Below are 27,836 nucleotides of genomic sequence, written 5' to 3' on the forward strand. Positions count from 1 at the left end.
AGAGATACCTGTCAACTCAACTAACCAGTGCAGCGTGGCTGATCATGAGCCGCATGGCCTTGAATCTATACATGGTGCCAGTCACACAGACTGTAAGCAGAAGTTATTTCATTGCCTGGGCAGTGCAACAGTGTTAAGCCAACCCACAACAGATCTGTTTTTACGTGACTGCCTGGATCTGTTAAACTAGGGTCAAATTGACCTTTTTTTCCTATATTCCATGAAAAAAAAAAAAAAAAATCAATCAATATAACATTTTTGATAGGAAAAGTGTAAAAAAAATATATATATAAATAAAAGGCAATATGAAACAGTTGTGTGGTTAGAAATATTAACATTTGTTGCAACAAATAAGGATAAAAACTCACGGGCCAACACGTATGTGGAGATTTTCTTTCTAAAATATACTGCGTCAGTGGCGATGGCTCCAACTCATACTTGTCAAATGGCAGCTTATCTATGACCATCGGTTCAGAATTCGTGCAGGAAAACCTCACAACAGGATGGGAGGATCGTGGGGGCTGTTGCAAGAGACAGTACATATGTTACCCATATAGTGAAGTGAAAAGTAGGGATAGGCCTATAATCAAGAGCATTTTTATTTTCTGACTTGCACCAGAAAAATAAATATTCTCTGCAGATACACTTTACATATAGCATTTTGTTGTAAGACATTAAACGGGTTGTGAACGAAGCCTTCCAGCGGCACCTGCACACCGCTGAGATGGCTGACATTTTCCCCGGAGTTTCTTCCAGGTTCGCAGGCTCCAGTGCTGCGAGTGGCCAGAGCCACAATGACGTCACTCCAGTGCATGGGCGCAGGAGCCACCGTTCACAGCACAGCGCTCGGAAGGAACGGCACCCGTCGCCGTTCCTTCAGAGCGCATGCGCCAGTGATGTCACTGGCTGCATGTAATGTAAATATCTCCTAAACTGTACATGTTTAGGGTAAAAGACAGATCTAGATCACTGCACAGTACACAGACTCCTATACTTACTAGCGTTGGAGAATTCTGATCTGGCCAGAAGGATTCTGGTACAGGCCAATGACCAAGAGGGACGCCAGTTTTGGGATTTGGTCGAACATAAATTAGCTTTCGACAGCTGTGCCAAGGCTGGACTCCAACTGCTTTGATGTTATCTGTAATTCCATCTATAAAAAGATAGTTTTAAATGAGAAATAAATTACCACATTCTCTGCTTTGATGTTATCTGTAATTCCATCTATAAAAAGATAGTTTTAAATGAGAAATAAATTACCACATTCTGCAACAACTATAATACAGGCCTGTTTACCAGATCAGTGAACCTGTGCACCCAAACCATTAATTAGGGCAAAGGAAATCTATAGGTTTCTCTTAAAATTAGAAGATGCCTCAAACACAAGCTCACCGTCATAGTAAAATTTTATTAGTACATCACTAAGCAAAACATTAAAGCTTAACTCCAGGCGAACAGCCAAAAACACTGACGGAATACATATATGGGAACAGTTTGTCAATATAGCATCACAATCTGCTGTAATCTGATTTTTACAAAGCAACTGCCATTTCCTGTGTAGTCAGCTGAGCAGCCAAACATCTAGCTGCTGCTTCCAAAAGCCCAAAACTAATGTCCTCTCCCTTTTTTCCCACTCCTGTCACCACTCCCTACACAAGATCACCAGGAGGGGAAATGTGCTTACAAATCTACCCTGCTGATCTAGTCAGCTCTGACTGCTCATAGGGAATGCTTAATCTGGTGTGTAGACACTGGGGTTGATTTACTAAAACTGGAGTGCGCAAAATCTGGAGCAGCACTGTATAGAAACTAACGAGCTTCATTTTTTTGTCAAAGCTTAAATTGAACAAGCTGAAGTTAGCAGCTGATTGGCTACCATGCACAGCTGCACCAGATTTTGTACTCTACACTTTGTAAATCAACCCCAGTGTGTAAAGAAAGGTCCATTTTGCTCTGTTTTTGCAGTATTCAGACCCAACTGTAATGCCCCGTACACACAGTCGGACATTGATCGGACATTCCGACAACAAAATCCTAGGATTTTTTCCGACGGATGTTGGCTCAAACTTGTCTTGCATACACACGGTCACACAAAGTTGTCGGAAAATCCGATCATTCTGAATGCGGTGACGTAAAACACGTACGTCGGGACTATAAACGGGGCAGTAGCCAATAGCTTTCATCTCTTTATTTATTCTGAGCACGCGTGGCACTTTGTGCGTCGGATTTTTGTACACACGATCGGAAATTCCGACAACGGATTTTGTTGTCTGAAAATTTTATAGCCTGCTCTCAAACTTTGTGTGTCGGAAAATCCGATGGAAAATGTGTGATGGAGCCTACACACGGTCGGAATTTCCGACAACAAGGTCCTATCACACATTTTCCGTCGGAAAATCCGACCGTGTGTACGGGGCATAAGATTTGATTCACATATATGCAAACTGGATGCATTTTGAACTGCATACAATTCACATAACATGTGGCATAACATTAATTTACATTAAAGCTGTTCACATATATGCGGTGCAAAATTAAAAAGTCCTGGGCGTGTTCCGAGCACTGTGGTGCGGTTCAGGTGCGAATTCCAGGCTCATTGAGTTCTATGGGAATGCTTCTCAAGCACACATATATTCAGTTGTGTCCAGGATTTCAGCACAGATTGCTCTCCTACTTCAGGAGTTAACAACCTTATCTACTATGTATTGGCCAGCACTGAAAATGCAGCTGTCCTGAGCCCTGCAAATTTGCATCAAAACCGCATCAAAAAACACACACTTGGACCGCTGAACAAATGCTTTTTTTTAATTCACAGTAAAAATAGACATACAAATCGCACTGGACATGTGTGAACCCAGCCTAAACCTCAACACTATAATCAGAGACCTGTCATCACCTCCATATGCTCTGAAGTGAGCTGGTATAACACCTCCTGACAAGCATCCGCACACCCTGATAAAAGCTAAAAATTATTTTAAAAGTCAGAAACACAAACATTTACAGATAAAGAAAAGAACCTGCCACAGCTGAACTAAATGCTGTGTGGGTAGACTGCAGGAGAGCAGGACGTTAAACAACCTGTGTACACATGTTGCTAGCATCTGCCAAACCTGAAGGGGGGGGGGCGGTGTATGGACAAAAGAAAAAGAAAAAAAAAAAAAAAAAAAAAAAAACATTCAAAGCAGAAACTTTAGTGAAGATTCTCATCTGTATTGAGGTATAGCCGATTCCTGACTCCCCCACCACAAATAAATTAGCAGTAAATTATAAAATCAAGATTTCAAAAGAAATAAAAATAAAACCCACTCACATTTTTATCCCAGCTTCCAGGAGGTGCAGGAGAGGTCACTGCTCTGCGCTACTTCATCCTGGACACCGGAAATTCCGCAAGAATGCATTACTGGGATGTATTCTCATGGAGTTTCAAGTGCCCAGCTATCCCAGGAGGCAGTTGTATGACACAGTGACATCACCCATTGCCTCCCAGTATCCAGGTCCAAAGTGAGATTTTTTATTTTTTGTTAAAGAAAAAATTCACCTAAAAAAAAAAAAAAAAAAATGCATCTTTTTGCAGGTAAAAAAAAAAAAAAAAAAAAAAAAAAGTGAAATTTTTTTTTTTTTATTTAAAAAAATCCCTCAGACTGTCAGTGTAGCAAGGTATGGGCAGGCAGTTACTTAAGGACGGGAAGGATCAATGAACACCTAGAGTGCTCATTAGCGCCCTAGTAGTTTGAGAACTACAAGCCAGCCGCAATGGCCGACGATAGTTCTCTCCCATTCACAGAACTCTGAATGAATGATGTGGCTGGCTGGGCAGAGCGTCGTGTGGTTGAGTATTTTTTTTTTTTTAAATTGTGACAGCAGGTGTGGGGAGAAGATCCCCGACATGTCACACAGTTACTGAGTCACTCAGTAACATGGGTGTAACACGTTACTAAAAGGTGAACTTATCCTAAATATTAAATATTTAATTTTACTGCTAATATTGTTTGGGAAGCAAGAGCTGGTAGGGAAGGTCTTGTTTAATAAAAGGATCACTAAATGTGATTACCATCAGTAAGTGAAGGATCAGGTCCAGATTTTTCAAAGTTTATCACCACACCACTTTGAACTTTTTGTGCCAATGACTCCAGACACTGATTCAACATTCGCTGTGAGAACACACAGTACGAGCGACCTAGAAAAAAAGGAAATTAAAAAATATAATTAAAATTAAGCAAGAGTATTAAAATGAAAATTTTCAGCAGAAAGTTAAATGCTGATTTCTGTCACAAAGTAAATCTACCAAACTGGGTTCATAAAGAAAACAGATATGACAAATTGGGGTAGCCAATCAGCTTCTAACTTCAGCTTGTTCAATTAAGATTTGACAAAAAATAAACCTGGAAGCTAAATGGTTTCCATGCAGAGCTGCACCAGATTTTGAAACTGCGCCTTTTTTAAACAAACTATGTTTTAGTAAATCAACCCCATTGTGTTAGGTGCTTTTTTAGCGTTTTCACTATAGGATGAAACAAAGCCAAGCTAGCTAAGGCCTTGCTATAGTCAGGATTGCCTGATCTGTGTTTGGTGATATCAAACTAGATTAGAACGGCAATTTAAAAAACTCTACCTACAAACAGGCTCCTGTCCTAATCAATCTATGAATAGCACTTATCCCCATGAAGGGACTCCCCCTTTCTTCCTTTCCCTTCCCCGCTGCACACAGTTCATCTCCTATTCCATTCTTCTTCCTATCACTTTCTGAAAATTCGCCTCATTCCTTTTTTCAGATATCCTTGACACCATAAATGCAATCACCATCTGACATGGAACATGGCAATGGAATCGCAATCTATATTCACCGTGGACTAGAATGTCTATCTTGCAATTGACCCCTCCTGTTTTGACCTCTCCTAAGAGGTTCATGGATTTGATATGAGAGGGTCTCACATTTAATTATATTTCCGCTGTACTAAAATGTATGTTAATCTTGGTTGCTGTGTAATGTACCTGGAAGCCTTGCTATTGACTTGTAGTTACATAGTAGGTGAGGTTGAAAAAAGACAAGTCCAACCTGTGTTTGTGATTATATGTCAGTATTACATTGTATATCCCTGTATGTTGTGGTTGTTTAGATAAGCACCTGATGTTTTTTTTTAAACTATCAATGCTCCCCGCTGAGACCACCACCTGTGGAAGGGCATTCCACATCCTTGCCACTATTACAGTAAAGAGCCCTCTACGCAGTTTAAGGCTAAACCTCGTTTCTTCTAATTTTTTGTGAATGGCCACGTGCCTTTTTAAATTCCCTTTCGCAGAAAAGTTTTATCCCTATTGTGGGGTCACCAGTACGGTATTTGTACATTAAAATCCTCAAGCATCTCTTCTCCAGAGAGAATAAGTTCAGTGCTCGTAACCTTTCCTCATAATTAAAAGGTCCTCCTGTCCCTTTATTAGCTTTGTTGCCCTTTGTACTCGCTCCATTTCCAGTACATCCTTCCTGAGGACTGATGCCCAGAACTGGACAGCATACTCTAGGTGCGGCTGGACCAGTGTCTTGTAGAGCGGAGGAATTATTTTATCTCTGGAGTTGATCCCCTTTTTAATGCATGCCAATATTCTGTTTGCTTTGCTTGCAGCAGCTTGGCATTGCATGCCATTGCTGAGCCTATCATCTACTAGGACCCCCAGGTCCTTTTGCATCCTAGACTCCCCCAGAGGTTCTCCCCCCAGTGTATAGATTGCATAAATGTGCTTGGGCACATAGGCTAACAGGGTTGCTTCTACAGGCTAAAAAAAAAAAAAAAAAAGCCAAACGCTTGCATACGTAGCATTTTTTTATGCCCAGTGTGCATGAGGCCTAAAAAAGAAAACTAATGCAGCCATCACATCCAGGAATTAGCAAGTTGCAATATAATAAATGTTTGCTTTTGAGTTTAACACAGATTTAAGAATAGCCCTAGAATTATTGCTCCCATCCCTGCATGCAATACCCAATATGTGTTGCGCAATTGTTTTTGTACTTAGGCACACCCAGCACTTGTGTTATGTTGCGTGTACATGGAAGTAGCAAGAGCTTTAAAAAAAAGTTGTTTTTAACTTTTTTCTCATTATTACTTTACATTATTGCCATCACATATGGGGGTGACAAGCGGAGCCTGGTACACTTTGCAAAGGGGAATTCCTACAGAGGAAGTGGAGGGATTGTAGGCAGCTTGACACAAAGGTATACACTCCAATGTAAGCCTTACCACGGTGACAGTGAAAGAGCTAAAATTGTATTAAAGCGGTAGTAAAGCACTTTTTTGCTTCCCAAACCCTGCAAGACAATTGCATAAATGTGCTAGTATGCATCTTACCTTAGAACGAAGCCTTTCAGCAGCGTGCTGAAGGGGTTTACATCTTCACCCAGTCTTCCTTCTGGGTGTTCGCATTCAGCTGGCCGATTAGCCACGATGAGGTCACTCCCACTCATTTGTGACGTCACCGGCTGAATGCAGTGCGATTATCTCCTAAACAGTGCAAGTTTAGGAGATATTCACAATACCTACAGGTAAGCCTTATTATAGGCTTACCTGTAGGTACAAGTTTTGCAAAAAAGGGTTTACTTCCACTTTTTAAAATGTCACTACATGCAAACGGAGGGTTATGATCCCTGTCATGTTTTTTGCAATTTGTGTCCCATTGCAGAAACTTTGCTTCACTTCCTGTGCTGCAGCCAAAAAAGTGTGAGGAAATCCCTAAAAAGTAAACGTGACTCTCAGGGTGTCACAGTAGGGTCACCAGAACTAGTGTCCCCATTGGAAGAGATTACCTTTATTACTGCTCCGGTATATACTCAAAATTTGGGACAAATAGAGGGGAGGAATCTAACTAATAGGGGGAACAGACAGCAATAAAACCGTGCAGAGTTCTAGCCCCTCTCCACTCTATTCAAAACTTTAAAAAAAAAAAAGGTTTTGCTTTAAGGCTGGTGTGCGGTGTGGCACAGCTCTGTACTGCACCATTCCTTTTTCTTTTTTTAAACAACCCATGTTGAAATATCACATTTCAGAGACTTCAGAAACTTGTGGTGTGCTGAAAAAAAAGTAGTGCATGCAGTACTTTCTCTCAGTAAACCCTGCCTGCACACCACCGCAACACAGTGGTGTGAATTGGGCACAAAGGAAACAAGGCATTTTGGCATGGGATTGGGCTGGAATAACTGCCCAGCACAGTCCCACCGTATTTCTGGTGTAGAAGGAGCCTTAGTGACACCTTAAAATCAAAATGTTTCTTTTAGGGTGGAGAGCAGATATAACTCTTCAGTTTTATTTCTGCTGTCTGATCAAATTGAGGGGATGAGTTGCGACCAGAACTTGAATGAATTTAATGCCCAAGTATTAACCACTTAAGGACCATGCCTCTGAGATTTGGGTGTTTACAAGTTAAAAAGAGTTTTATTTGCTAGAAAATGACTTGGAACCCCCAAACATTATACATTTTTTTCCCTAACACCATAGGAGAATAAAATGGTGGTCTTTGCATTTACAAGTGCACTTTTTTTTTTGGAAAAAATACACTTCTTTGCATTAAAAAATAAAACAGTAAAGTTAGCCTATTTTTTTTTATATATTGTGAAAGATAATGTTACGCTGAGTAAATTGATACCCAACATGTCACCCTTCAAAACTGCACCCGCTCGTGGAATGGCAACATACTTTTACCTATGGAGATTTTTAAGGGTGACGTTTAAAAAAATTCTACAGGTTTACACGTTTTGAGTTAGAGGAGGTCTAGGGCTAGAATTATAATTATAATAATAATATATAATTATATAATTAAAAAGTCCCTTTAAGAGCTATGGGCGGAAGTGAGGTTTTGACGTAGCTTCCTCCCTGCACAAGTATGGAGATGAGTGGGGGCCATCTTCCCCTCACTGGTCTCCAAACCTAACCGAGAAGTATCCGATCACCTCCGCTGCTGGCTCTGGTAAGCAGCGGAGGAGGGCACCGGAGAGGGGCGCCTCTCCCACCGCCGATATCCGCCGCAGAGACCATTTTTATCAGAAACCAGTCCGGTCACTGAAGAGAAGGATACCGGGGTTATGATAGCTAGCTGCAGCCATAACAATGTCCCTCTTTAAAGTGCCGACATATCGGCGTGAGCTGGTCCAGAAGTGTTTAAGATGTCAAATCAAGTTTTACTCCAGAGAGGAGACACTAACCTCCAGTGACATCACACATAGGAGTGATTGAGGAGTCATCCAGCTGGACAGCAGTCACCTGTTCTTGCTCAACAGATGTTGCGCCAGGTATTCGAAGGACTAAGGCAAAAAGTCTCTGATCCCACCGAAATGGCTCCTTTGTTAACTCGCTTCCAGGTAATGGAGACATTAAAGGCAGGTGGAGCTAAGAGAAAAACATAATTAGAAATAAATGTGGATAGTCAGCCAGAAAGGCCGCAATGAACTTTTCATATACAAGGCATTTTTTAGGATTTCTTGGTTACAAAATAGCAGATAAATAGCACTATGTACAAGGAAAAACCTGCAAACATAGCAGAATCTCAAATACTTTACCTCTTCTAAGCTAACAGTAGGCTGTTCAACCTAATCCTAACATATAACATGGAAAGGTCTACCGTCAACCACTATTCCCATAAGAGCCTTTGTGCTGTCCTTGTATTCATAAAACAAGTTAACCTATAACAATTTAACAAAAAGTAGAACTATAGGCAAAACTTTTTTTTCATTTTGGATAGTAAGGAAGGGTTATAACCCATCAGATTTTTTTTTTCGCCACCTGTGTCCCATTGAGGAGATTCCACTTCACTTCCTGTCCCATAGCCAAAACAGGAAGTGCGAGGAAATCCCTGAAAATTAAAAAGGAATCCCTTGGGGACCCCCAGGTCACCAGAACTAGTGTCCCTAATGGAAGATTTCTCCTCCATTACTTTTCTGGGGACAACCCAAAATTTGGGATCATCATTTACTTTCACTTTCAATGATAATGGTAAACAGGACAAATAGAGAGGGTGAAACTCCTTAACGGGGGCACAGACAGCAATAAAAACTGACAGGTGTTCTAATTCCTCTCCACTCTGTCCAAAACTAAAACAAAAAAAAATTGCCTTTAGTTATACTTTAAGAACCCAAGCAATGCCATTATATTACAAAATTAGCCTGTGCATTGTCTGGTGCTAAAGAGTCTTGCAGACATGTTAGCAGAACCCAAAACTGAAACATGTATTTAAACATTTTGGCAATAGACTTTATGAACAAAATTATTTCAAGTAAATCGAATGCCCTTCTCTTACAGGTCTATCTATAGGAGTGGTGGTCAAGTTACTTGATGTAGGGTAGCATATACCATTCAGTGAATGTAATGCTACAGAAAGATGTCAAGCCCGCAGTGCCTTGTGTCTAGATGAGCCTAGCAAACCTCTTGCTTGTTACTACAGGCAATACAATGATACAATGTCCCACTGTGGCAGTTTTTATAACTACAGTACTTTCAAAACTAGAAGACCAGAACAACAAGAGTCACAACAAAAAGACATTTATCACAGAAAGGAATATATATATATATATGTACTTACTTCCTCCTGAACACCACTGTTTGTTGTAAGTTTACTTCCATCTGTTATTGCAATTATGATAGCAGGCTCCAAGAAGAAAGGATTTCTTCCCTGTGGGGGAAATAATAAAATTAGGTTAAATAAGGTCCTGAATTCAGTTATCGGCAAGGGTTTTTCAGTATTTACAGGCCTCTGAATGTTCTCCCTGTATCTGCATGGGTTTTATGCAGGTGTGAAAAAATGCTGTAAATTAAGAATGCTTTCAGAATTAGAAGTGTTAATTTTTTTTTATCAATTGCCAAAATGAAAAGTAAAAGAACAGAAGAGAAATCCAAATTATTATTTGGTGTGTCCACCCTTTGCCTTCAAACCAGTATCAATTCTCCTAGGTACACTTTCAGTTTTTCAAGGAACTCAGCAGGTAGGCTGTTCCAAACATCTTGGAGAAATAACCATAGATCTTCTGTGGATGTAGGCTGCCTCAAATCCCTCTGTCTCTTCATATAATCCAGACTCAATGTTGCGATCAGTGCTCTGTGGGGGCCAAACCATCACTTCCAGGACTCCTTGTTCTTCTTTACACTGAAGATAGTTCTTAATTGGCTGAATGTTTTGGGTCATTACCCTACTGCAGATTAAATTTGGCGGCTAATCGCACACCTCCCTGATGGCATGATGGACAAGTATCTGCCTGTATTTCTCAGCATTGAGGACACCATTGATCATGACCAAACTATATTTGCAGAAATGCAGCCCCAAACTTGCAAGGAACCTCTACTATGCTTCACTGTTGACTGCAGACAACCATTGTACCTCTTCCACATTCCTTCAAACAAACTGCCTCCTGCTACAGTCAAATATTTCAAATTTTGACTCAGAGCACCTGCTGCCATTTTTCTGCACCCCAGTTCCTATGTTTTTGTGCATAGTTATTTCGCCTTATTTCCGTGTCATAGGTATGGCTTTCTGGCTGCAATTCTTCCACGAAGACCACTGCTGGCCAGACTTCTCCAGACAGTAAATGGGTGTACCTGGGTTCCACTGGTCCCTGCCAGGTTCAGTGCTAATGGCATCGCTGGACATCTTCCGATGTTGAAGGGAAGTAAGCATGTTGTGTCTCATCTGCTGCATTAAGTTTCCTTGGCCAACCACTGTCTACAGTTCTCAATGTTGCCAGTTTCTTTGTGCTTCTTCAAAAGAGCTTGAACAGCACATCTGAAAGCCCAGTCTGCTTTGAAAGCTTTGCCTGGGACAGACCTTGCTGATAACATCCTTGTTGCTGTGTTACTGTACTCGGTCTTGCCATGGGGTATGACCTGTGACATGAAACGGTCCATCACAACATCACCTTAATAGCAGAGTTTGGATGTTCCTCACCAAGTTTTAAGCCACCTACACAGCTGTTTCTGTTAAGAATGGTTTTAACCTACATATAAAAGATGATGATCATTAGCACCTGCTCAATAAAATTGGTTAAAGTTCACCTTTCATAACATGTTACAAATATACTGGATCTTGCCCCCAACTCTCTGCCAAAATCTAAAGACGACGTGGCAATGTTCTGTGAATGGACTACGACTACTGACAGCCTTTGCGGCTGTCTGCTTGTAGCTTTCAATGAACCACAGCGATGTTGAGTGCTGTAGTAGTTCATTGGTTCTTCCTGTCAGTGTAATGTACAGGCGGACAGCTCACACTGACAGTCTGCAGGAGATATGCATGGCATCAGCAATCTGCTGATCACTGGTGCGATGCTTTCCAGGATCCTGGAAAAAAAAAAAAAAAGCACTTTTTTTGACCTGCAAAAAAAAACGTGCATTCATTTTATTTTTTTTTAAGGTGAACTTATCCTTTAATTATACACCTGACCTAACCCTTTAAAATCCCTGACTTTGTACAAGGGTACAAAGTGTGAAAGTATAAGAATTGATGCTGGCTTAAAGCCAAAGGGTAGCCTCACAAAACGATTTGATTTAAAAAGGTCTTCTGTTTGCTCAGTGTGCATTTTGCAAATTGATAAACACCACTAATACATAATTTTTTTAAGCATTCTTACTTTACAGCATTTCTTCACAGTGCTGTGTGTGTGTGTGTGTGTGTAATATATATATATAAAAACTGTGGATCAGATAGATTGGGAGCGCCTTTGTTGGACAGGGATTAACGTGAATGGCTCCATGTTGCTTGGGAAAGCATTGTAGAAAACAGTAACTCCTCTGTTTCATTCAATTGGTGCGAATCTAAGATTATAGAGTGTTATAAACAAGCAAAGTAGTTAAAGCAGAACTAAACCCTCCTATCCATTAACAGCCAAGAACGCTGTCATCTTAGCCTCTGATCTGCAGTTGATATGGTGCTGCCCGTGTGATCAATTTTAAAACAAGCTATTTGATAACTTGACAGTTCAGTTGAGAACAGAAACAATTGACAGTTATTCATGGAATGCCTTGAATGTACCGGTTGTGGGAAACGGGTAAATCAATGGGTTTAGTTCCGCTTTAAGAAGAGTCAGGTAAACAAGTAAAAAGAGGAGCCTAAACTGAGCCCTGCTGGCTGGAGTTAATTTTGTTGAAACTAAAAGCAAAAACTTGGAGCAATTTAAGAAGTGACAGTATTAGGGCAATGGCAGACGAGCAATCCAACACATTGCGTCTATTGATGGGAAATGGTAGTAAGACTTATGTGCAGAGCTGTCATCAACTCAGCATAGAAAGAGAACTCTCCCCCTGCCATGCAAGTCAGAGGTGAAAGGGATATTGTGAAACAATAAGAGGTATTTGGAGGAGAATTGTTCTTCCTCACAGATCTTGTTAAGCTACAAAAAAAAAAAAAAAAAAAAATGTAAATAGCAGGGAATCCAACATTCAAATACTCAATAAAGATCAATCTTCCAGGTGCCTAGGTTTCAAATGAGAGGGGTTGATTCAACAACAGTGAATGTTTGGTGAAAAGTTACATTTGCTGCTTTATAAATATGCCCCCAAAGCTTCAGGTATGAAAGAAACACCTGTTTATCACAGCGGAAAATTAAATGAATGTTTTAAGCACCTGTTTGATGCAACCAGGAATTCCCAAGGTGCTTTCAATCTATAACTTCCAGCATGCACTGTCCACTGCAGGCAGGGCACACTGTGGGAAACCACCTAGGAAGACAGACAACAGGTTGCCTGTTTTGATAATTTTATCATAAATCACATGACAATGTAATAAATATTTCATCAACTTGATTTTCAAGCACTTTGCCTTTCACCCTTCAAAAGTAAATAAATATATTTATATATCAAAAATAAATGATATTTAAAATTACACATAAATGGTATGCAACGGATCAATGCTTTAGCGGCATGCTTCAAGTTAATAGTATCTGTTTTACAAATCAATAAGTAAAATACATAAGATCAATGTAAGGTATGTGACAAGCCACTCCTATCTGGTTTTTGCATCAGTGGCTCCATTAGAAAGCTTTACCCTTACTTTCTGTCCTGCTGACAATGGTTTCACCAGACAGGAAGTGAAGGAACATCTGCAACCGGGAACACAGGTGGAAACAGTGACAAGTTTCCTTACTTCCCACTTAATTTCTGGTAAATGTAGACAGCAAAACAAGAAAGGTTCCCCAGACAGCATAAACAGAAAAGGGTTCTTCCTCACTCTATCCAAATATAAAGCTGGCTGTAGATCGCTTGAACTGCAGCCAATTCCTGCTGAAATGGACAAAATTCGAGCTGTGGGTGACCTTGTCGGCACCATCCAGCTCAACAAAACTCAGAGGGGCTGGGTGGAAAACTGCTTGCTGAACAGTGACTTCATCTAATAAGATGCCGTCATTGTTTGGGCATTCAAACAGCCTTGGGTGCTGCTGCTTGAATACGATAGCCAAGAAGAATGGCTTTAGAAAAAGTTTAAACTTTACGTACACTTTAAACTTGATTAAGCAATACAGCAGCGTTGAAGGCCTAGGAATAGGCTAGCAGTCATAAATTTGCACAATGGTTTCTGCAGCTAGATGTGTAAATGCAGAACTGCAACAGTGACACCTACAGGTCAAAGAGGAGTTTACCTTGACTGGTAAACCATAGATAAGACCACAAAGCCACTGTAGATAGGAGAAATATGTTAACTAGCAGTCTGTATTGATAGCCATTTACACTGGATTTACATATATTGACTAGAATACATAAAATGGTAAAGCTGTCTATTGGCAATAAGCAAGTAGAAGAGCCCATACATTTATATTTTTTCTAGAATGAATGCACCCTTATATTAGAAAAGGGAAACCACAGGGAGAAAACATAAATCCAAGCCCTGACACTCAAACTGAAGAATCTGCAAAACATCAAGTCCAGATGAATGTGATCAACTAATGCACACTATACCATAACCTAGATGAATGAGAATGCTCCCATATAAAAGAAATCCAGCTACAGGTATTTACATGACATTGACCAGGGAAATCTCAGGCTCTATAGACAAATTAGGCCAAATCCACACTACCGTAGCCTTCTGGATTTGTTAAAAAAAAAAAAAAAAAAAATCTTGGACGTATAAATGTTATGCTTCCCAGAAGACGTTCTCCTGCGGTTTAAACGTACATGCGTTTAGAGTCACGAATCCACTCTGGAATGCACAAAATCCTATTTTCTAAAATTGCAGCTAAACTGAATGTGCTCAAACACAGGTAAATGCACAGTGCAATTTATACCATGTAAAATTATACACACACACACACATTTATACGCGTTTAGAAATACCTTGTAAACGCATGAATGTAAACGGTGTGAATAAAGGCTTAGGCACAAACAAGTAGAGCAAGTGATCATCTTCTCTTAAGGCTCCTTTCACAGGATTTCCAGTGCAACTTTTGGTGCGGTTTTGATTCGACTTTACATGCTATGGATCAAAGTCATATCAAAAGTTGCACCAAAGTAGTGCAGGCACCTTTGCGAAGTCGCAGTGATTTGAACGTTTGCCACTGAAAAAATGGTGTGCCAATTGTCATGTGACTGATGTCCAAAATAGCATTACAAATAGCGCAAGTGTGAATGGACTCTTATGTGTACTATATATAACTCACTGAAAAGTGATATAGAACATTCTTGCCATGTCCCCATGGCTCGGTTCACATTGGAAAACCCTGCGAATCCACTGCAGGTTCCCACATTGTACCTGACTCACATTCAGTTCACACTGCCTTATGCAAACCACTGGGAGTGTCAATACAAAAAAGGTAATGACATCCCTAGATCGGTTTTTGGAGAGGAATTGGATCGCATGGGTGTGAACACCCATGCAATCAGATTCTGGTGCGGACCAAAAAAAGGGTCCTGCACGACTTTGGTCTGAATGCGATGTGAATTCAGCCATACAATTTGTAAGGCTGAATTTGCATCGCATCGATATCACATGTGATTTGCACAGCAGTGCGGTAGAAATCACATGTGATATCGTACAGCGCACCAATTTAAACCGAGCCCCTTTCACACTGGGGTGGTTTTCAGGCACTTTCAGGTGGTGCCTGAAAACCGCCTCCCATTCACTCCATTTTCACACCCGGGCGGTACGCTCGCAGGACGTTCTGAAAGTCCTGCAAGCGGCATCTTTGGGGCGGGTTGGTAGCGGTGTATTTAGCACACCCAAAACACCCTGCCCATTGGAATAAATTGACAGCGCTTCCGAAGTGCTGCAACTCAGGAGTTTTTAACCCCTTCTTTGGGGTTAAAAGCACTTGCTAGCGGCCACAGCACATCTTTACTCCTGACCAACACCTTAGACACTGGCAAAAAAACTGAGGTACTCCCAGTAGTGGGAGGGGTTATATAGGGAGTGCACTTTTTGTTTTAGGGCGTGCTAGTGTCCATCACCTGAAGGTGGCCTATAACCCATATAGTAACTACTATGGCTCTGTGTCCCATGACGATAAGAAAGCGCTGCTTAAACAGCGGTAAAGCCCCGCTAAAACAAGTGACACTTTACCGCGAATGCGGACCCAGTGTGAAAGGGGGTCTTACTAGCGTCTGATGTTTGCAGCCTTTCTGCATTCTACATCCCTATGCCCAGCTTTATTGCAAATCTTCCAACTAGCTAAGACATTCTCCCTTAAATTTAAACAAAAAGAATAAAGCAACGTTCTCCTGAAACAATTCTAAAAAGGTAGAACACCAGATGCCTTGTTTCACAAAATTACACAGAGGGTTTCAAAGCAGTGGACATTTGAACTGATTGACTAGAGAGGATATTTCTCACTCTGCATTTCTATAGTCAAATGACCCACCAAGACCTTTCTAAATGCCCATCCATACTTACTAATCAATACTTACAAACTAGAGCAGCCATTTGGGTGTCCAAATGCCTGAGCATTTAGTCAAACTTTGCTGAAGAGGAGGATCACACTTTCTGCAGCAAGATATTTCATGGATTCAGCTATTGCTTATCACTAAAAAACAGTGATCTTAAAGTGGTTGTAAACCTCAAACATGAAATAAGAACCAAGCATATCCTTTTTTGGTGTGTACTTGGCTCAATTAAGGAGCACCAAGTGTCATTTCTGTCTGCTGATTTGTTCCTCTGTCATCAGCATGAGTCACTTTTGACAAGTTTTCCTGACACCAAAGAGAAAAAAGGTGACAGGAGAGGAAGCACCAGCTCAGAGCCTGTGAATGACAGCCTCAGCTCTGTTCCCAAGTTTGTGTATGTGTGTGTGAATGTATGTGTATATGTGTGTGTGTGTGCGTGTATGTGTGTGTGCGTGTATGTATGTGTGTGTATGTGTGTGTGCATGTGTGCGTGTGTGTGCGTGTATGTGTGCATGTGTGTGTGTGCGCGTGCATGTGTGTGTGTGCGCGTGCATGTGTGTGTGCGTGCGTGCGTGTGCGTGCATGTGTGCGTGTGTGCGTGCGCGTGCATGTGTGTATGTGTGTGTGCATGTGTGTGTGCATGTGTGCGTGCATGTGTGTGCGTGCATGTGTGTGCGTGCATGTGTGTGCGTGCATGTGTGTGCGTGCATGTGTGTGCGTGCATGTGTGTGCGTGCATGTGTGTGCGTGCATGTGTGTGTATGTATATGTATGTGTATATAGGTGTGTGTGTGTGTGTATATATATATATATGTGTGTGTGTATATATATATGTGTGTGTGTGTGTATATGTGTATGTATGTATGTATGTATGTATGTGTGTGTGTATGTGCGTTTTTCTCCAGAACACAACGAACGAGCTCATACCACCTTGCCGCATTACGTGCACATTACCGCAAATTAACTGCGAAGAATTGCCACATCCCCCTTACAGCCCGGACCTCGCTCTAAGAGATTTCCACTTGTTTGGACCCCTGAAAGAGTACCTCGGAGATCAGCATTTTAGAACTGATGACGAAGTGAAGAAAGCTGTCCTAGGATGGTTCAAGCGTCACATGTACCGACAAATCTAGCTATGCTGAAGCTTTCCAGCCAGTAAAAGCTGGGCAGGGGAGCAGGTCAAAAATAAATGCAGTTTTCACTCCTTGGAATTTGTTATTTTATTATATAAACGCAAAAGTACCGGTTTGACTTAAACCTTGAACGCCCCATGTATATATGTATATATATATATATATATATATATATATATATATATATATATATATATATATATATATATATATATATATATATATACACACATACATACATTTACACACATATACATACACACACACACACATATATTATATAAAATAATATACACACACGTTTACATACCCTGGCAAAGTTTATGATTTCTTGGCCATTTTTCAGAGAAAAACTTTTCACTCAATGACAGGTGGACTTGGCCTTGTGTTTTGGATCATTGTCATGCTGGAATGTCCAAGTATGTCCCATGCGCAGCTTCCTGGCTGATGAATGCGAATGTATTTTGATAACATACTGCATTCATCGTGCCAACAATTTTGACCAAATTTCCTGTGCCTTTGTAGCTCACACATCCCCAAAACATCAGCGGTCCACCTCCGTACCTTTCATCATTGGCCTTGTTGACTCCTCTCCAAATGTTGCATTTATGGTTGTGGCCAAAAAGCTCAGTTTTGGTCTCATCACTTCAAATGACTTTGTGCCAGAAGGTTTAAGGTTTGAGGCTTGTCTCTGTGCTGTTTGGCGTATTGTAAGCGAGATACTTTGTGGCATTTGCATAGTAATGGCTTTCTTCTGGCGACTCGATCATGCAGCCCATCTTTCTTCAAGTGCCTCCTTATTGTGCATCTTGAAACATCCACACCACATCTTTTCAGAGTCCTGTATTTCACCTGAAATTATTTGTGGGTTTTTCTTTGCACCCTGAACAATTTTCCTGGCAGTTGTGGATGAAAGTTTAGTTGAAACCAAACCATGGTCAGGTAGACCAACAGAACCCCTCATTTTCCACTTTTCGATTAGAGTTTGAACACTGCTGATTGGCATTCTCAATTCCTTGCATATCTTTTTATATCCCTTGCCTGTTTTATACAGTTCCACTATCTTTTCCTGCAGATCCTTTTTTCTTTCCCCATGACTTCGAATCCAGAAATATCAGTACAGCACTGGATGAAAGATGCAAGGGTCTGTCAGGAGTCCAGAAACTCAATGACCTTTTATACACACACATACTAATTACAAGCAGATCACAGGTGAGGATGGTTACCTTTAACAGCCATTCAAACCCCTCTGTATCAACTTGTATGCATGTTATCAGACCAAAATCGGGGTCATTTGGGTAGTTTCGGTTGTCATTATTTTAAAAGATTAAACAGTTGATTGATAATAAATGGCTTCAGCCGAACAGTAACCATGAGTGAAAGAAAAATGTTTGAGTTATTCTTCATATTTGGAAATCATAAATTCTGCCAGGGTATGTAAACTTATGAATATATAAAAAAAAAAAAAAATAATATATATATATATATATATATATATATATATATTTATATTTATATATTTATATTTATTTCCCAGGGTCAACTTTAGACAAAGAACCTGCAGGTTTTTTACCTTTAAAAGCCAACATAAGGAGCCAAGGCTTAAGTCATAATGCTCTCCAGGTAGTGTACAGAAGCACTAAAGACAGCCTATATCCACATCACGTAGTCACATGTCCTCTAAACTACATCTACTAGATATTTTCTTGGCACACCCACCTAAAAGCTAGAGTAGTTGATCAAGGTAGAAGTTAAGGGCTTTAATAATGCATACTAATGCAAGGGCTGGTTTACAAGTGAAGCTGGTGGTGAACACAAAGCTTTCCAAAAGGTTTACTGGAGGGGATTTTTAAAAGTCAGCGGAATGGTAGTCTTCCTACATGAATGAGATTCAGGTTATCCAACACTAGTCATCAGCCCACAGATTAACATCTGACTCAGAGAAGACTGAAGAATCTCTTAGGCTTTTGCCATCTTACTGAAAAGGTCACCAAGGGAAAGGCAGCAGGATTAACATCACATTTATGGAATAGAGACTGGGAAGCAGAAGCACTGTCCTCCAGTTCCTTATTGTTTTACATTTATCCCAACAAGTGAAGTTCAGTGATCAAATCGGCACCCTTTCCATTTACCCATAAAGCTTTCAATGGGATGGGGTGACTAAAGTTCTAACGGGATAAATCAAAAAGTCGGATGGCTGCACACTCACACGATGCAATTTCGACTTTATTCAATAGTACAAAAATCCTTTAAAAACAACCAAGCACAGACTTGACACGTTTCACATGGAATCTGTGCTTTATCAAAACTACCATCTATAAACTTCTAAATGAGAGCAGAAAGTGCTATAACTACTAGGTAACAAGTAAACAAGAAGAGACCAAAAATGTAGCAAAAATGAAGCACGGCAACCAAAATGCTATAGGTTTAAGAAAGGAAGGGTGACCCCTGTAAGCCACACATCTTTGGTATCCTGCTACAACGAATGGAGTGGCAACCTCAGCCTGGACTCTGACCAGGCCACGCCCCCACCAAAATGCTATAACCAGTGTTGCCCACACACTTTTGCCCTCAGGGTGCTGGCAGGTGCTTTGGAAGAGAACATGCGCACACTTCACAAGCTCAATTAACAAATCCATGAAGTGACAGTTTATAAATGGGAGTCAGTGAGAAAAATGACAGAAACGGACCAGCTAAGGGTCGGTTCACACATGGGCAACACGACTTTAGCGCGACGTTGTACCGCGACTTCAACGCGGCTTCAGCGCGACTTTAGCGCGACTTCAGCACGACTTCGGCAAATTACGAGGCGACTTGAAGTCGCCTCCATGACAGGCGACTTCGCCTGTGGCCAATCACCTCTCTGGGAGGGAGGGGTTTTCTCTGCAAAGTCGCTTGAGAGATCCGACTTGCAGGCGACTTACATTGAGTTGAATGGGTACAAGTCGCCTACAAGTCGGATAGAAGTAGTACAGGAACCTTTTTTGAAGTCGGAGCGACTTCAGTAGTGTCAGTTAAGACGGTTCAATTCACTACAATTGTAATCTAAATGCAAAGCGACTTGGGGCGACTTGAGGGCGTACAAGTCGGATCCCAAGTTGCCCCAGTGTGAACCGAGCCTAAGTGAATGGAAGAATAAATATTTACATTACATGGTTTCCTGGGGTCAAGCAGTCGAAGGAAAAAAAAAAAAAAAAAAGGCCAACACCTACAACATTTTAAAATGTGTTCATTTTAAAAAGTGGTTCTAAACACTAAAATGTTTTTACATTAATGCATTCTCTGCAATAAAGAAAAAAAACACATCTTTTACTTCGTAAGTTGTGCAGCTTAAGACACTTATGATACAAAGCATTGCAAAGTTACTTGCAAAGTAAAGATGCATTTTGCCCAATTTTGCACAAACAAAAAAAAATATATAAAAAAAAAATAAGAGTAAAACAAAAATGGGAATAGTTTAAATGTTAAAAGAAGAGTTCTTTTTTTGATACACCTCTCCCCCCTCCCTGCAATCTTCTGGGACACGTCACAGATCCCAGAAGATTGCCCGGCCATTCACAGCGCGGCTTGCACATGCGCAGTGCGTGCCCAGCTGTGAAGCCACAGTCGAGCACCCACAGCAAGAATGGGGGTGCCTCGGGGCTTCGTACGCCCGTATCACTAGACCGTTGGACAGGCGAATGTCCGATTAATAAAAGTCAGCAGCTACACTTTTTGTAGCTGCTGACTTTTATTCTTTTTTTAATTTTTTCAGCGGAACTCTGCTGAATTGTTAATTGTTAACCAAAATAGCTTTTTTTTTTTTTTTGCAGATTGTTTTTTTAGTTTTTTTTTACTACAAATAGAAGAATGGTGGTGGGGAGTAACCTCAAACTCAATTTGTGTTGCATCTTGAGATGGAAAGTGAAAGAAAAGCACACATTCACATACAGCTAAAATTTATGCCATTTAAAATTTAAAGTTACGTTTAGTTAAAAAGGTCTAAACAGTAAGAACATTCTGTACATATATCTACAAAGCAAAAATAAAAATCAACCCCCACTTTTAAAGCAAGCCTTTGGGGCAGATCGCAAAGTTAATCTAGAAATTGCACCACTGGATTTTAAAGAAGTATAGCAAAAGTTTGTTTGGCTGTACTTCCCCTGTGGATCCTGTGACCCATTTTCAGCAGACAGCGGGCTGAAGTCTGCACTCTGCTGTCAGTCCAGGCACCACATCATTGCGACAATAAAGTCTGGATCCGCCACCCAGCTCAGCCTCTCAGCGAGCCGCCAAGAGCCGCTCCGCCCCCTCCACAGCCCAACGTTCCAGTGGGCGAGGAGGAGGAGGGTAGAGCAGAGGGCTGCGACTGATCTGCAGGTCTGTGCTCGGGAAGCTGTGAGAACTGAGCGATTGGCGGTGTTCGATTGCTCAGTTCTCAGTGCAGAGGCGACGGGGGACAGATGCAGTATCCGACCCATGCTGCATCCACCTAGGCAAGTATGATTTAGGAAAAAAACCCAAACCCATACTTCTCTTTTAAGGCCTCATGAACACTTACCATCAAAAAAGCTGCATATACAGGCTATTGCCATTTTTTCTCTTCAGCCTGCATAAGCAACTTTATGTTAGCCTATTTGTCAATGCATATTTGGGCATTTACAGGCATATTAGCAGAGGAGCGTTTTCAGGCTGAAAAAAAAAAAAAAAAAAAAAGCAAACACCAAAGTGTGTTTTTTGAGAGGAGCTTTCAGACAGAAAAACCGATTGGCGCGACTAAATGTTCCATTTAAGAGCATTCAGTGTTAAGTTGTAAATTGATTACAGTAAAAAATAAGCAGAGGGGAATTTTTTTTTGGGGGGGAGCACTTATGAAAGGAAATGCCTATAAAACGCCACTATGAGCATATTTTTATGTTACTTTTTCTGCCAGAGGCTCTGGCATTGTTTTCAGCAGCCTAGCATGCATGAACCCTCAAAATAGTATTTATAGGGCAGTAACAATGGATTACAGACACTGGGGGTTGATTTACTAAAACTGAAGAGTGCAAAATCTGGCTCAGCCAATCAGCTTTTAACTCCAGCTTGTCAATTAAAGGAGTTGTAAAGGCAGGTTTTATATCTTATGGCATTCTGTGCATTCTATGCATTAAGATAAAAACCTTGTGTGTGTAGCAGCCTCCCCAGCACCCCCCTAATTACTTACCTGAGCCCCCTCTCTCTCCAGCGATGTCCATGAATGTCTAAGCCGTCCAGGACATTCCTCCTGACTGGCTAAAACACAGCAGCAGCGCCATTGGCTCCCACGGCTGTCAGTCAGCCAATCAGGGGAGAGAGGGCGTGGGGCCGGGTTGGGGCTCAGTGTCTAAATGGACACAGGGTGCTGTGACTTGGCTCCAGTGCCCCCTTAGGAAGCTGCTGACTGAGGGAACTTAATAGGAGGGAGGGGTCGGGTGCAGCAAAGAGGGATCCAAGAAGAAGAGGAGGATCCGGGCTGCTCTGTGCAAAACCACTGCTCAGGAGGTGGTAAGTATAATATGTTTCTTTTTCTGTTTTTTTTAAAACAAGACTTTACAATCACTTTAAAGTGGATGTAAACCCAATTCATGAAATTTGAGCTGGGCACATATCTGCAGTTTTCTTATCGCTCTTCAAAGCACTATGTCCCGTAGCTTTCTCCTGCTCCGTTCTTCTGTTATCAGCTTGATAACTTCTGACAAGGTCTCCGAGATGGGAGCCTGAAGTTTGTGTCAGAGAGGGAGCTATAAATAGATTAGCACAAAGCTGAACTAGTCACAGGCAAGGGGGAGGGGGGCGTATGTGCCTTTCCTCCAATCAGCTGTCTCGGTGTATAGCAAGAATCCACACCCACAGGTGAGTCAGGCAGAGAAAATTCTAACAAGATCTTCACTTTCTAAACAGTAAATAAAGATGAAGACAGCAGATATACATGTAATAACTTATGTAGGGAGATTTGTTTCATCCCTGTGTATCAACTGAGGCTGTTCACTTCACTTGGTATATGTGAGGGTTTACACATCCACTTTAAGCTTCGACAAAAAAATAAAAAAACCTGGAAGCAGATTGTTTTCTATGCACAGTTGCACCAGATTTTGCACTTTCCACTCTTGGTATAATAACCTTAGGGTGTTTCATTAGAAGACCCAGTGATGCTACACACAAATTTTTAGAACACTTTTGGGCTCAGGCTCTGTTAGTAAATGTATATAGCCTCCTCCCTGGTGAAAGTGTGAAACTACAGTAAGGTCACTTGCATTTACCAAGTAAATGCAATACAAGAAAACGGTATTTCGAGATTTAATAGACTTTCATTTACAGATCAAATATGTGTTTGCAGATTAATCTTAAATGAACAAATGATAGTTGTATTGTGGCTAAGTAATGTGAACATAATGCTATCAAAATCGAAGAAAACTTCAATTGGATAAGGATACAATTGCAAAATGAATTCAGTATTGTTACAAAGTGTTTGTTTATCCTTATAATTTGTTATACAAAAGTAGACTATGCAGATTTGTCAATCTTTTACAGGAGAATTCTGAGCTTTTGAAGTTGTAAAGCTGAAAATAATGCATTTATAACTCTCAAAAGTGGAAACTGACTTGTATGCAGACTTTTTTTTACCAGTTAAAAATCAGGCTTTAAACCCCCTCTCACCATATTAAAAACAACTTGGCTACAGTACAGCCAAAAAGACAGGACATATCCTGTGCTTCAATTTGCCCAGACTGATTGCAAAGCATGAGAGAGGTCTAAAGACAGATTTAGAACAGATTTAGCTCATAAGGGTGTGAAATAACCAAGCACAACCTGTAGTAACACATTAACAAGATATCGTCTTTTCCCTCAAGTCTCCTGTAATGTTAAAGCCCATTATGGCACACCTATGGGTGTCTGCAAATTCCCTGCTACACAAAAATCACTTTTGGTAGAAGATATAATAGATACCCTGTATATATATATATATAGATATAGATATAGATATAGATATAGAGAGAGAGAGAGAGAGAGAGAGAGAGAGAGAGAGAGAGAGAGAGAGAGAGAGAGAGAGACACACATAAACACACACAACACAGGTAAACCTTATTAACAGTTGAAATGTGTGGCATGGTATCTTTGACGCTTCACAGCTCAAAAGCAACTAGCCGCGACACTGGAAATTATCCAGTTTAGACCATCCACAAATGTCAGCAGGCAGGCCAGAATACGCATCCATTCATCCCAAAGGAAAAGAAAATTCCCCATAGGCCGTGCATTCAGAGAAAATAAAATGATGGTTCCTCATCCAAAATAGTATTTTGCACTGGGCGGTTTTAAACCTTATGACAGCACACAACAGAAAAAACACATGTTCATAGTCCCCCTGGGGGGGCAGTAAACCGGACAATCAAAAGTATATGGATGGACAAATGCAGAGATCATTAGAGAACCCCACATATGAAAAATATTGGTGCATCTAGATGTGCAAGCCAGTCAAGTTATATGGTTAAAATGGTAGGGTGGACCTCTTGGTTTTTTATGGCTGTGTGAAGAAGACCTTCCTTCACATCCCATCCCAGAAACACAATAGAAATGGCATAAAATCTGCCAAAAATGGCAGAACCGGTGACGCAATAGAATTTTTGATTCTCTTTACGTTTCTGTCCTGGTGACATGGGACCAGAACAAAGCGAGCAGCAGGAGCACACATACAAGGTATGTAGAGGGGGGGGGGGGGGTCGCAATTGCGACCCGGCCCCATGCTCCAGGGGAGCCTTTCAGGAGGAAAGAGGAGGGGATCAGTTCCTCTGCATGCTGCCCGGCCTCCCCTCCTATCCACCTTCTGCTATGATCAGGCCCCTGTGTAGCACTGTATAGCACTGATCACTGCCCCCCCCCCCAAAAAAAAAAGTGTCAGAAGTGTCCGATGCAATCTTGCATGCAGTCCCGCTAAAAATCATTGATCGTCACTATTACTAGTAAAAAGAAATTCCATAAAAATATCCCACAGATTGTAGACACTATAACTTTTGCGCAAACCAATCAATATATGCTTACTGGGATTTTTATTTTTATTTTTTTTAACCAAAAACAAGTAGCAGAATACATTCTGGCCTAAATTGATGAATTCGATTTTTTTTTTTTTTTTTTTTTATTGGGTACCGGTATGTTTTATAGCCAAATGTAAAAAATATTGTTCACAGAGTGAGCAGGCCTATATAGCTGAGCAGCCTCTTCCCCTGCACACAGACACGGCAGCAGATGACACTGAGCAACCAACCCTGGCAGAGATACTTAGAGCAGTGCATGTCTGCACTGCCTCAGTGAATACCCTCAAGGAACAGTTTGGGGGATTAAGAGAAGACGTTTCCCTGCTGAGACAGGACCTGCAAAAAATTTGGGAATGCACAACAGCAGTGGAAAGCAGGGTGAGTGAGGTGGAAGACAAACTCCCCCCAGTTGCTCGGGAGGCCCATGTAGCACATCAGCTGGCTAAAGATAATAACAATAGAGCAGATGACATTGAAAACTGTCTGAGACGGAACAATATACGCATTGTGGGGTTACCAGAGAAAACTGAGAAGAGACCCTACCACCTTTGTAGAGGGGTGGCTGCAGGAGATATTTGGAAGAGGCTTTCTTCCCATTCTTCACTGTTGAGAGGACCCATCGTACACCGGGACACCCACCACAATCGGGCGCCCCTCCCCCCCCAGGCCCATCCTTGCTCATCTCCTACACTATAGAGACAGGGAAGCTGTGCTGAGACAAGCCGGAGAAATGGCTAATGTCCAGGTGAATGGGGTCTGAGTATCCTTTTACCCAGACTTTTCTGCGGGGGTGCAGTGATGCCGGGCCAAGTTATCAGATGTAAAAAGGGGTGCCTGCGATCATTGCAGCTCCCCTATGCCATGTTGTACCCCGCCAAGTTGAGGGTTGCCGCTAACCATCAAATCCACTTTTTTGAATCAGCTCAAGATGCTGCGCAATGGCTGGATCGTAATGAGCAGACCCTACGCCCTCGAGGAGGAGGGTGATTGATCTGTTAACAGCTGCTGTCAGTCAACACAATGAAAGCTGGATATACTAGAAGTGCTGGCAAGTTCTATATGGAGAGCTCACTTTACATTCACTTTTTGCCCCTTTGTTTTACCTCCCTTTGTATTCCCCTTTTTTCCTTTTTTTGGATTGAAGAGATACCGTCTGTTATGATTGGCAGGTAGACTTTGATGAGAGGGGAAACCTATGCCTTGTTATGCTGGGAGACATAATATTAACATGTAAAACCTTGAGGTATCTTGTGAAGTTGCAAGAAAAATGCGTTCTTTCTACATGCGTTATAGAAAAGCAGTGCTTATTGTGTTTTTGTTCCAAGTTGGATCAATCTGGCCTGTCCTGTTGACGGTCTGGACATGTTTGTTTATGTTTAACCCTTTATACCCACAGGCTTCGACTTGAGGACATTAAGTTCTGGAACTGTTACTATGCAAATTTTGGCATATTGGTTGTGCTTGAAATATGGCTCACAGCAAATACCATGTGCTGGGGCTTAACCTGGCAGATGTCAGTCTGGCCTAACGTTCCCACAGGGGGTCACCTAAACCCGCTTTCCTTATTGACCAATTTCTATATATTTTATTGTTTTATATGCACCCTGATGTTCCCAGATATCATGGTTCCAAATGGCTGAAGTACATGTGGTGTCTTGGAACGTTAGGGGGCTAGGTTCCCCACCTAAACCTATGATGATCTCCACTTGCTTGAAAAAGCTGCACCCAGCAATATTGTTTTCAGGAAACACACCTGACTCCAGAAATCCAGATCTGTTTAAAATATTCTTGGGCGGGGAAGGTTTAGCATTCTACACACACCTCCTTTTCTAGGGGGGTGAGTGTGCTGGTGCACAGTGCCATAGACTTTCAGGAATTTGACACATGTATAGACTCTGAGGGACGATATATTTTCTTGCGTTGTCGCATTGGGTCGCTACACTGTATTTTGGTATATCCCCCCCGTTCACAGTGGTGGTGCTCCGGACTCTGTTGACCTATTTGGCGGGTAGACTGGATTTGCCAATCTGATAGTCTGAGATTTGAACTGCTGGCAGAGTCCCTCCATGGACAGGCACCCTAGTATGGGGGGGTCTGCCTCGTCGAGGGAGTCACCATTGCTGAGGTTGATTAATGAGGTGGGCTTGGTGGATGTTTGGAGACACAGGAATCCTCTGGAGAAGCAGTTCTCCTGTTTCTCCAAGACGCATGGGAGGCTGTCCAGGATTAATCTAGTAGTATGTGACCCTACCATGCTCCCATCCGTCTCGGAGGTGATATACAAACCGCGCAGTGTGTCTGACCACTCCCACATGGTGATTAAGCCGATTGTGGCTCCGCTGTCTGGGTTGCCCAGGGCACCCTGGAAATTTAATGCCTTCTGGCTGAAGTTATTTCTATCCCCAGTAGAGCTGGAGAGGAGCATGTAGGAATTCCTAGCCAGACAGGAATTTATTGATTCTCCCTTGACCAATGGGAAGCTTTCAAGGTCCACTTGAGGGGACTATTAATTGCAGAAATTACAAAGGTTAAGAGGCAGTCCTCCGGACAGAGGGAGGAGCTGGAGAAGCTGGTGCAGGACTTGGAGGAAAGATTTGTTCAGGACCCCACAGATTCTGCCAGGGAGAAATGGCAGTCGGCTCAATCAGCTTACGAGCGGTTGTGGTCCTCCACGACAGAGAAGAAAAGATTCTTCTCAAAGGCTGCATTTTTTGAGGAAGGTGAAACCACTGGCTGTCTTTTTGCTAAGATAGCAAACTCACAGCAATGGTCCCAGTAATAGGAGCTATTAGAAAACATCGGTGGGAAAACTAGTGAGCTCCCCTGATCTAATTTTGCAGG

The 27,836-nt window shown here is 41.5% G+C and overlaps 1 protein-coding gene across 4 annotated transcripts in view; it reads right to left on the reverse strand.

The window, feature by feature from the left end:
• INTS6 (integrator complex subunit 6) overlaps nt 1-27,836 on the reverse strand; it is a 133,217-nt gene that overhangs the window by 19,670 nt on the left and 85,711 nt on the right. For 3 of the 4 annotated variants that reach the window (XM_073613240.1, XM_073613239.1, XM_073613238.1), the window contains 5 exons: nt 9,562-9,651; nt 8,189-8,372; nt 4,052-4,177; nt 999-1,153; nt 369-521 (listed from right to left, as the gene is read on the reverse strand). In XM_073613240.1, coding sequence (XP_073469341.1) covers nt 369-521; nt 999-1,153; nt 4,052-4,177; nt 8,189-8,372; nt 9,562-9,651 — 708 coding nt within the window. Of the gene's footprint in view, nt 1-368; nt 522-998; nt 1,154-4,051; nt 4,178-8,188; nt 8,373-9,561; nt 9,652-12,588; nt 12,693-27,836 lie in introns of those variants that run through there. The other variant, XM_073613241.1, reaches the window with a different exon arrangement.

This window comes from Aquarana catesbeiana, linkage group LG02 (assembly GCF_042186555.1).
Source record: "Aquarana catesbeiana isolate 2022-GZ linkage group LG02, ASM4218655v1, whole genome shotgun sequence".
NCBI lineage: Eukaryota > Metazoa > Chordata > Amphibia > Anura > Ranidae > Aquarana > Aquarana catesbeiana.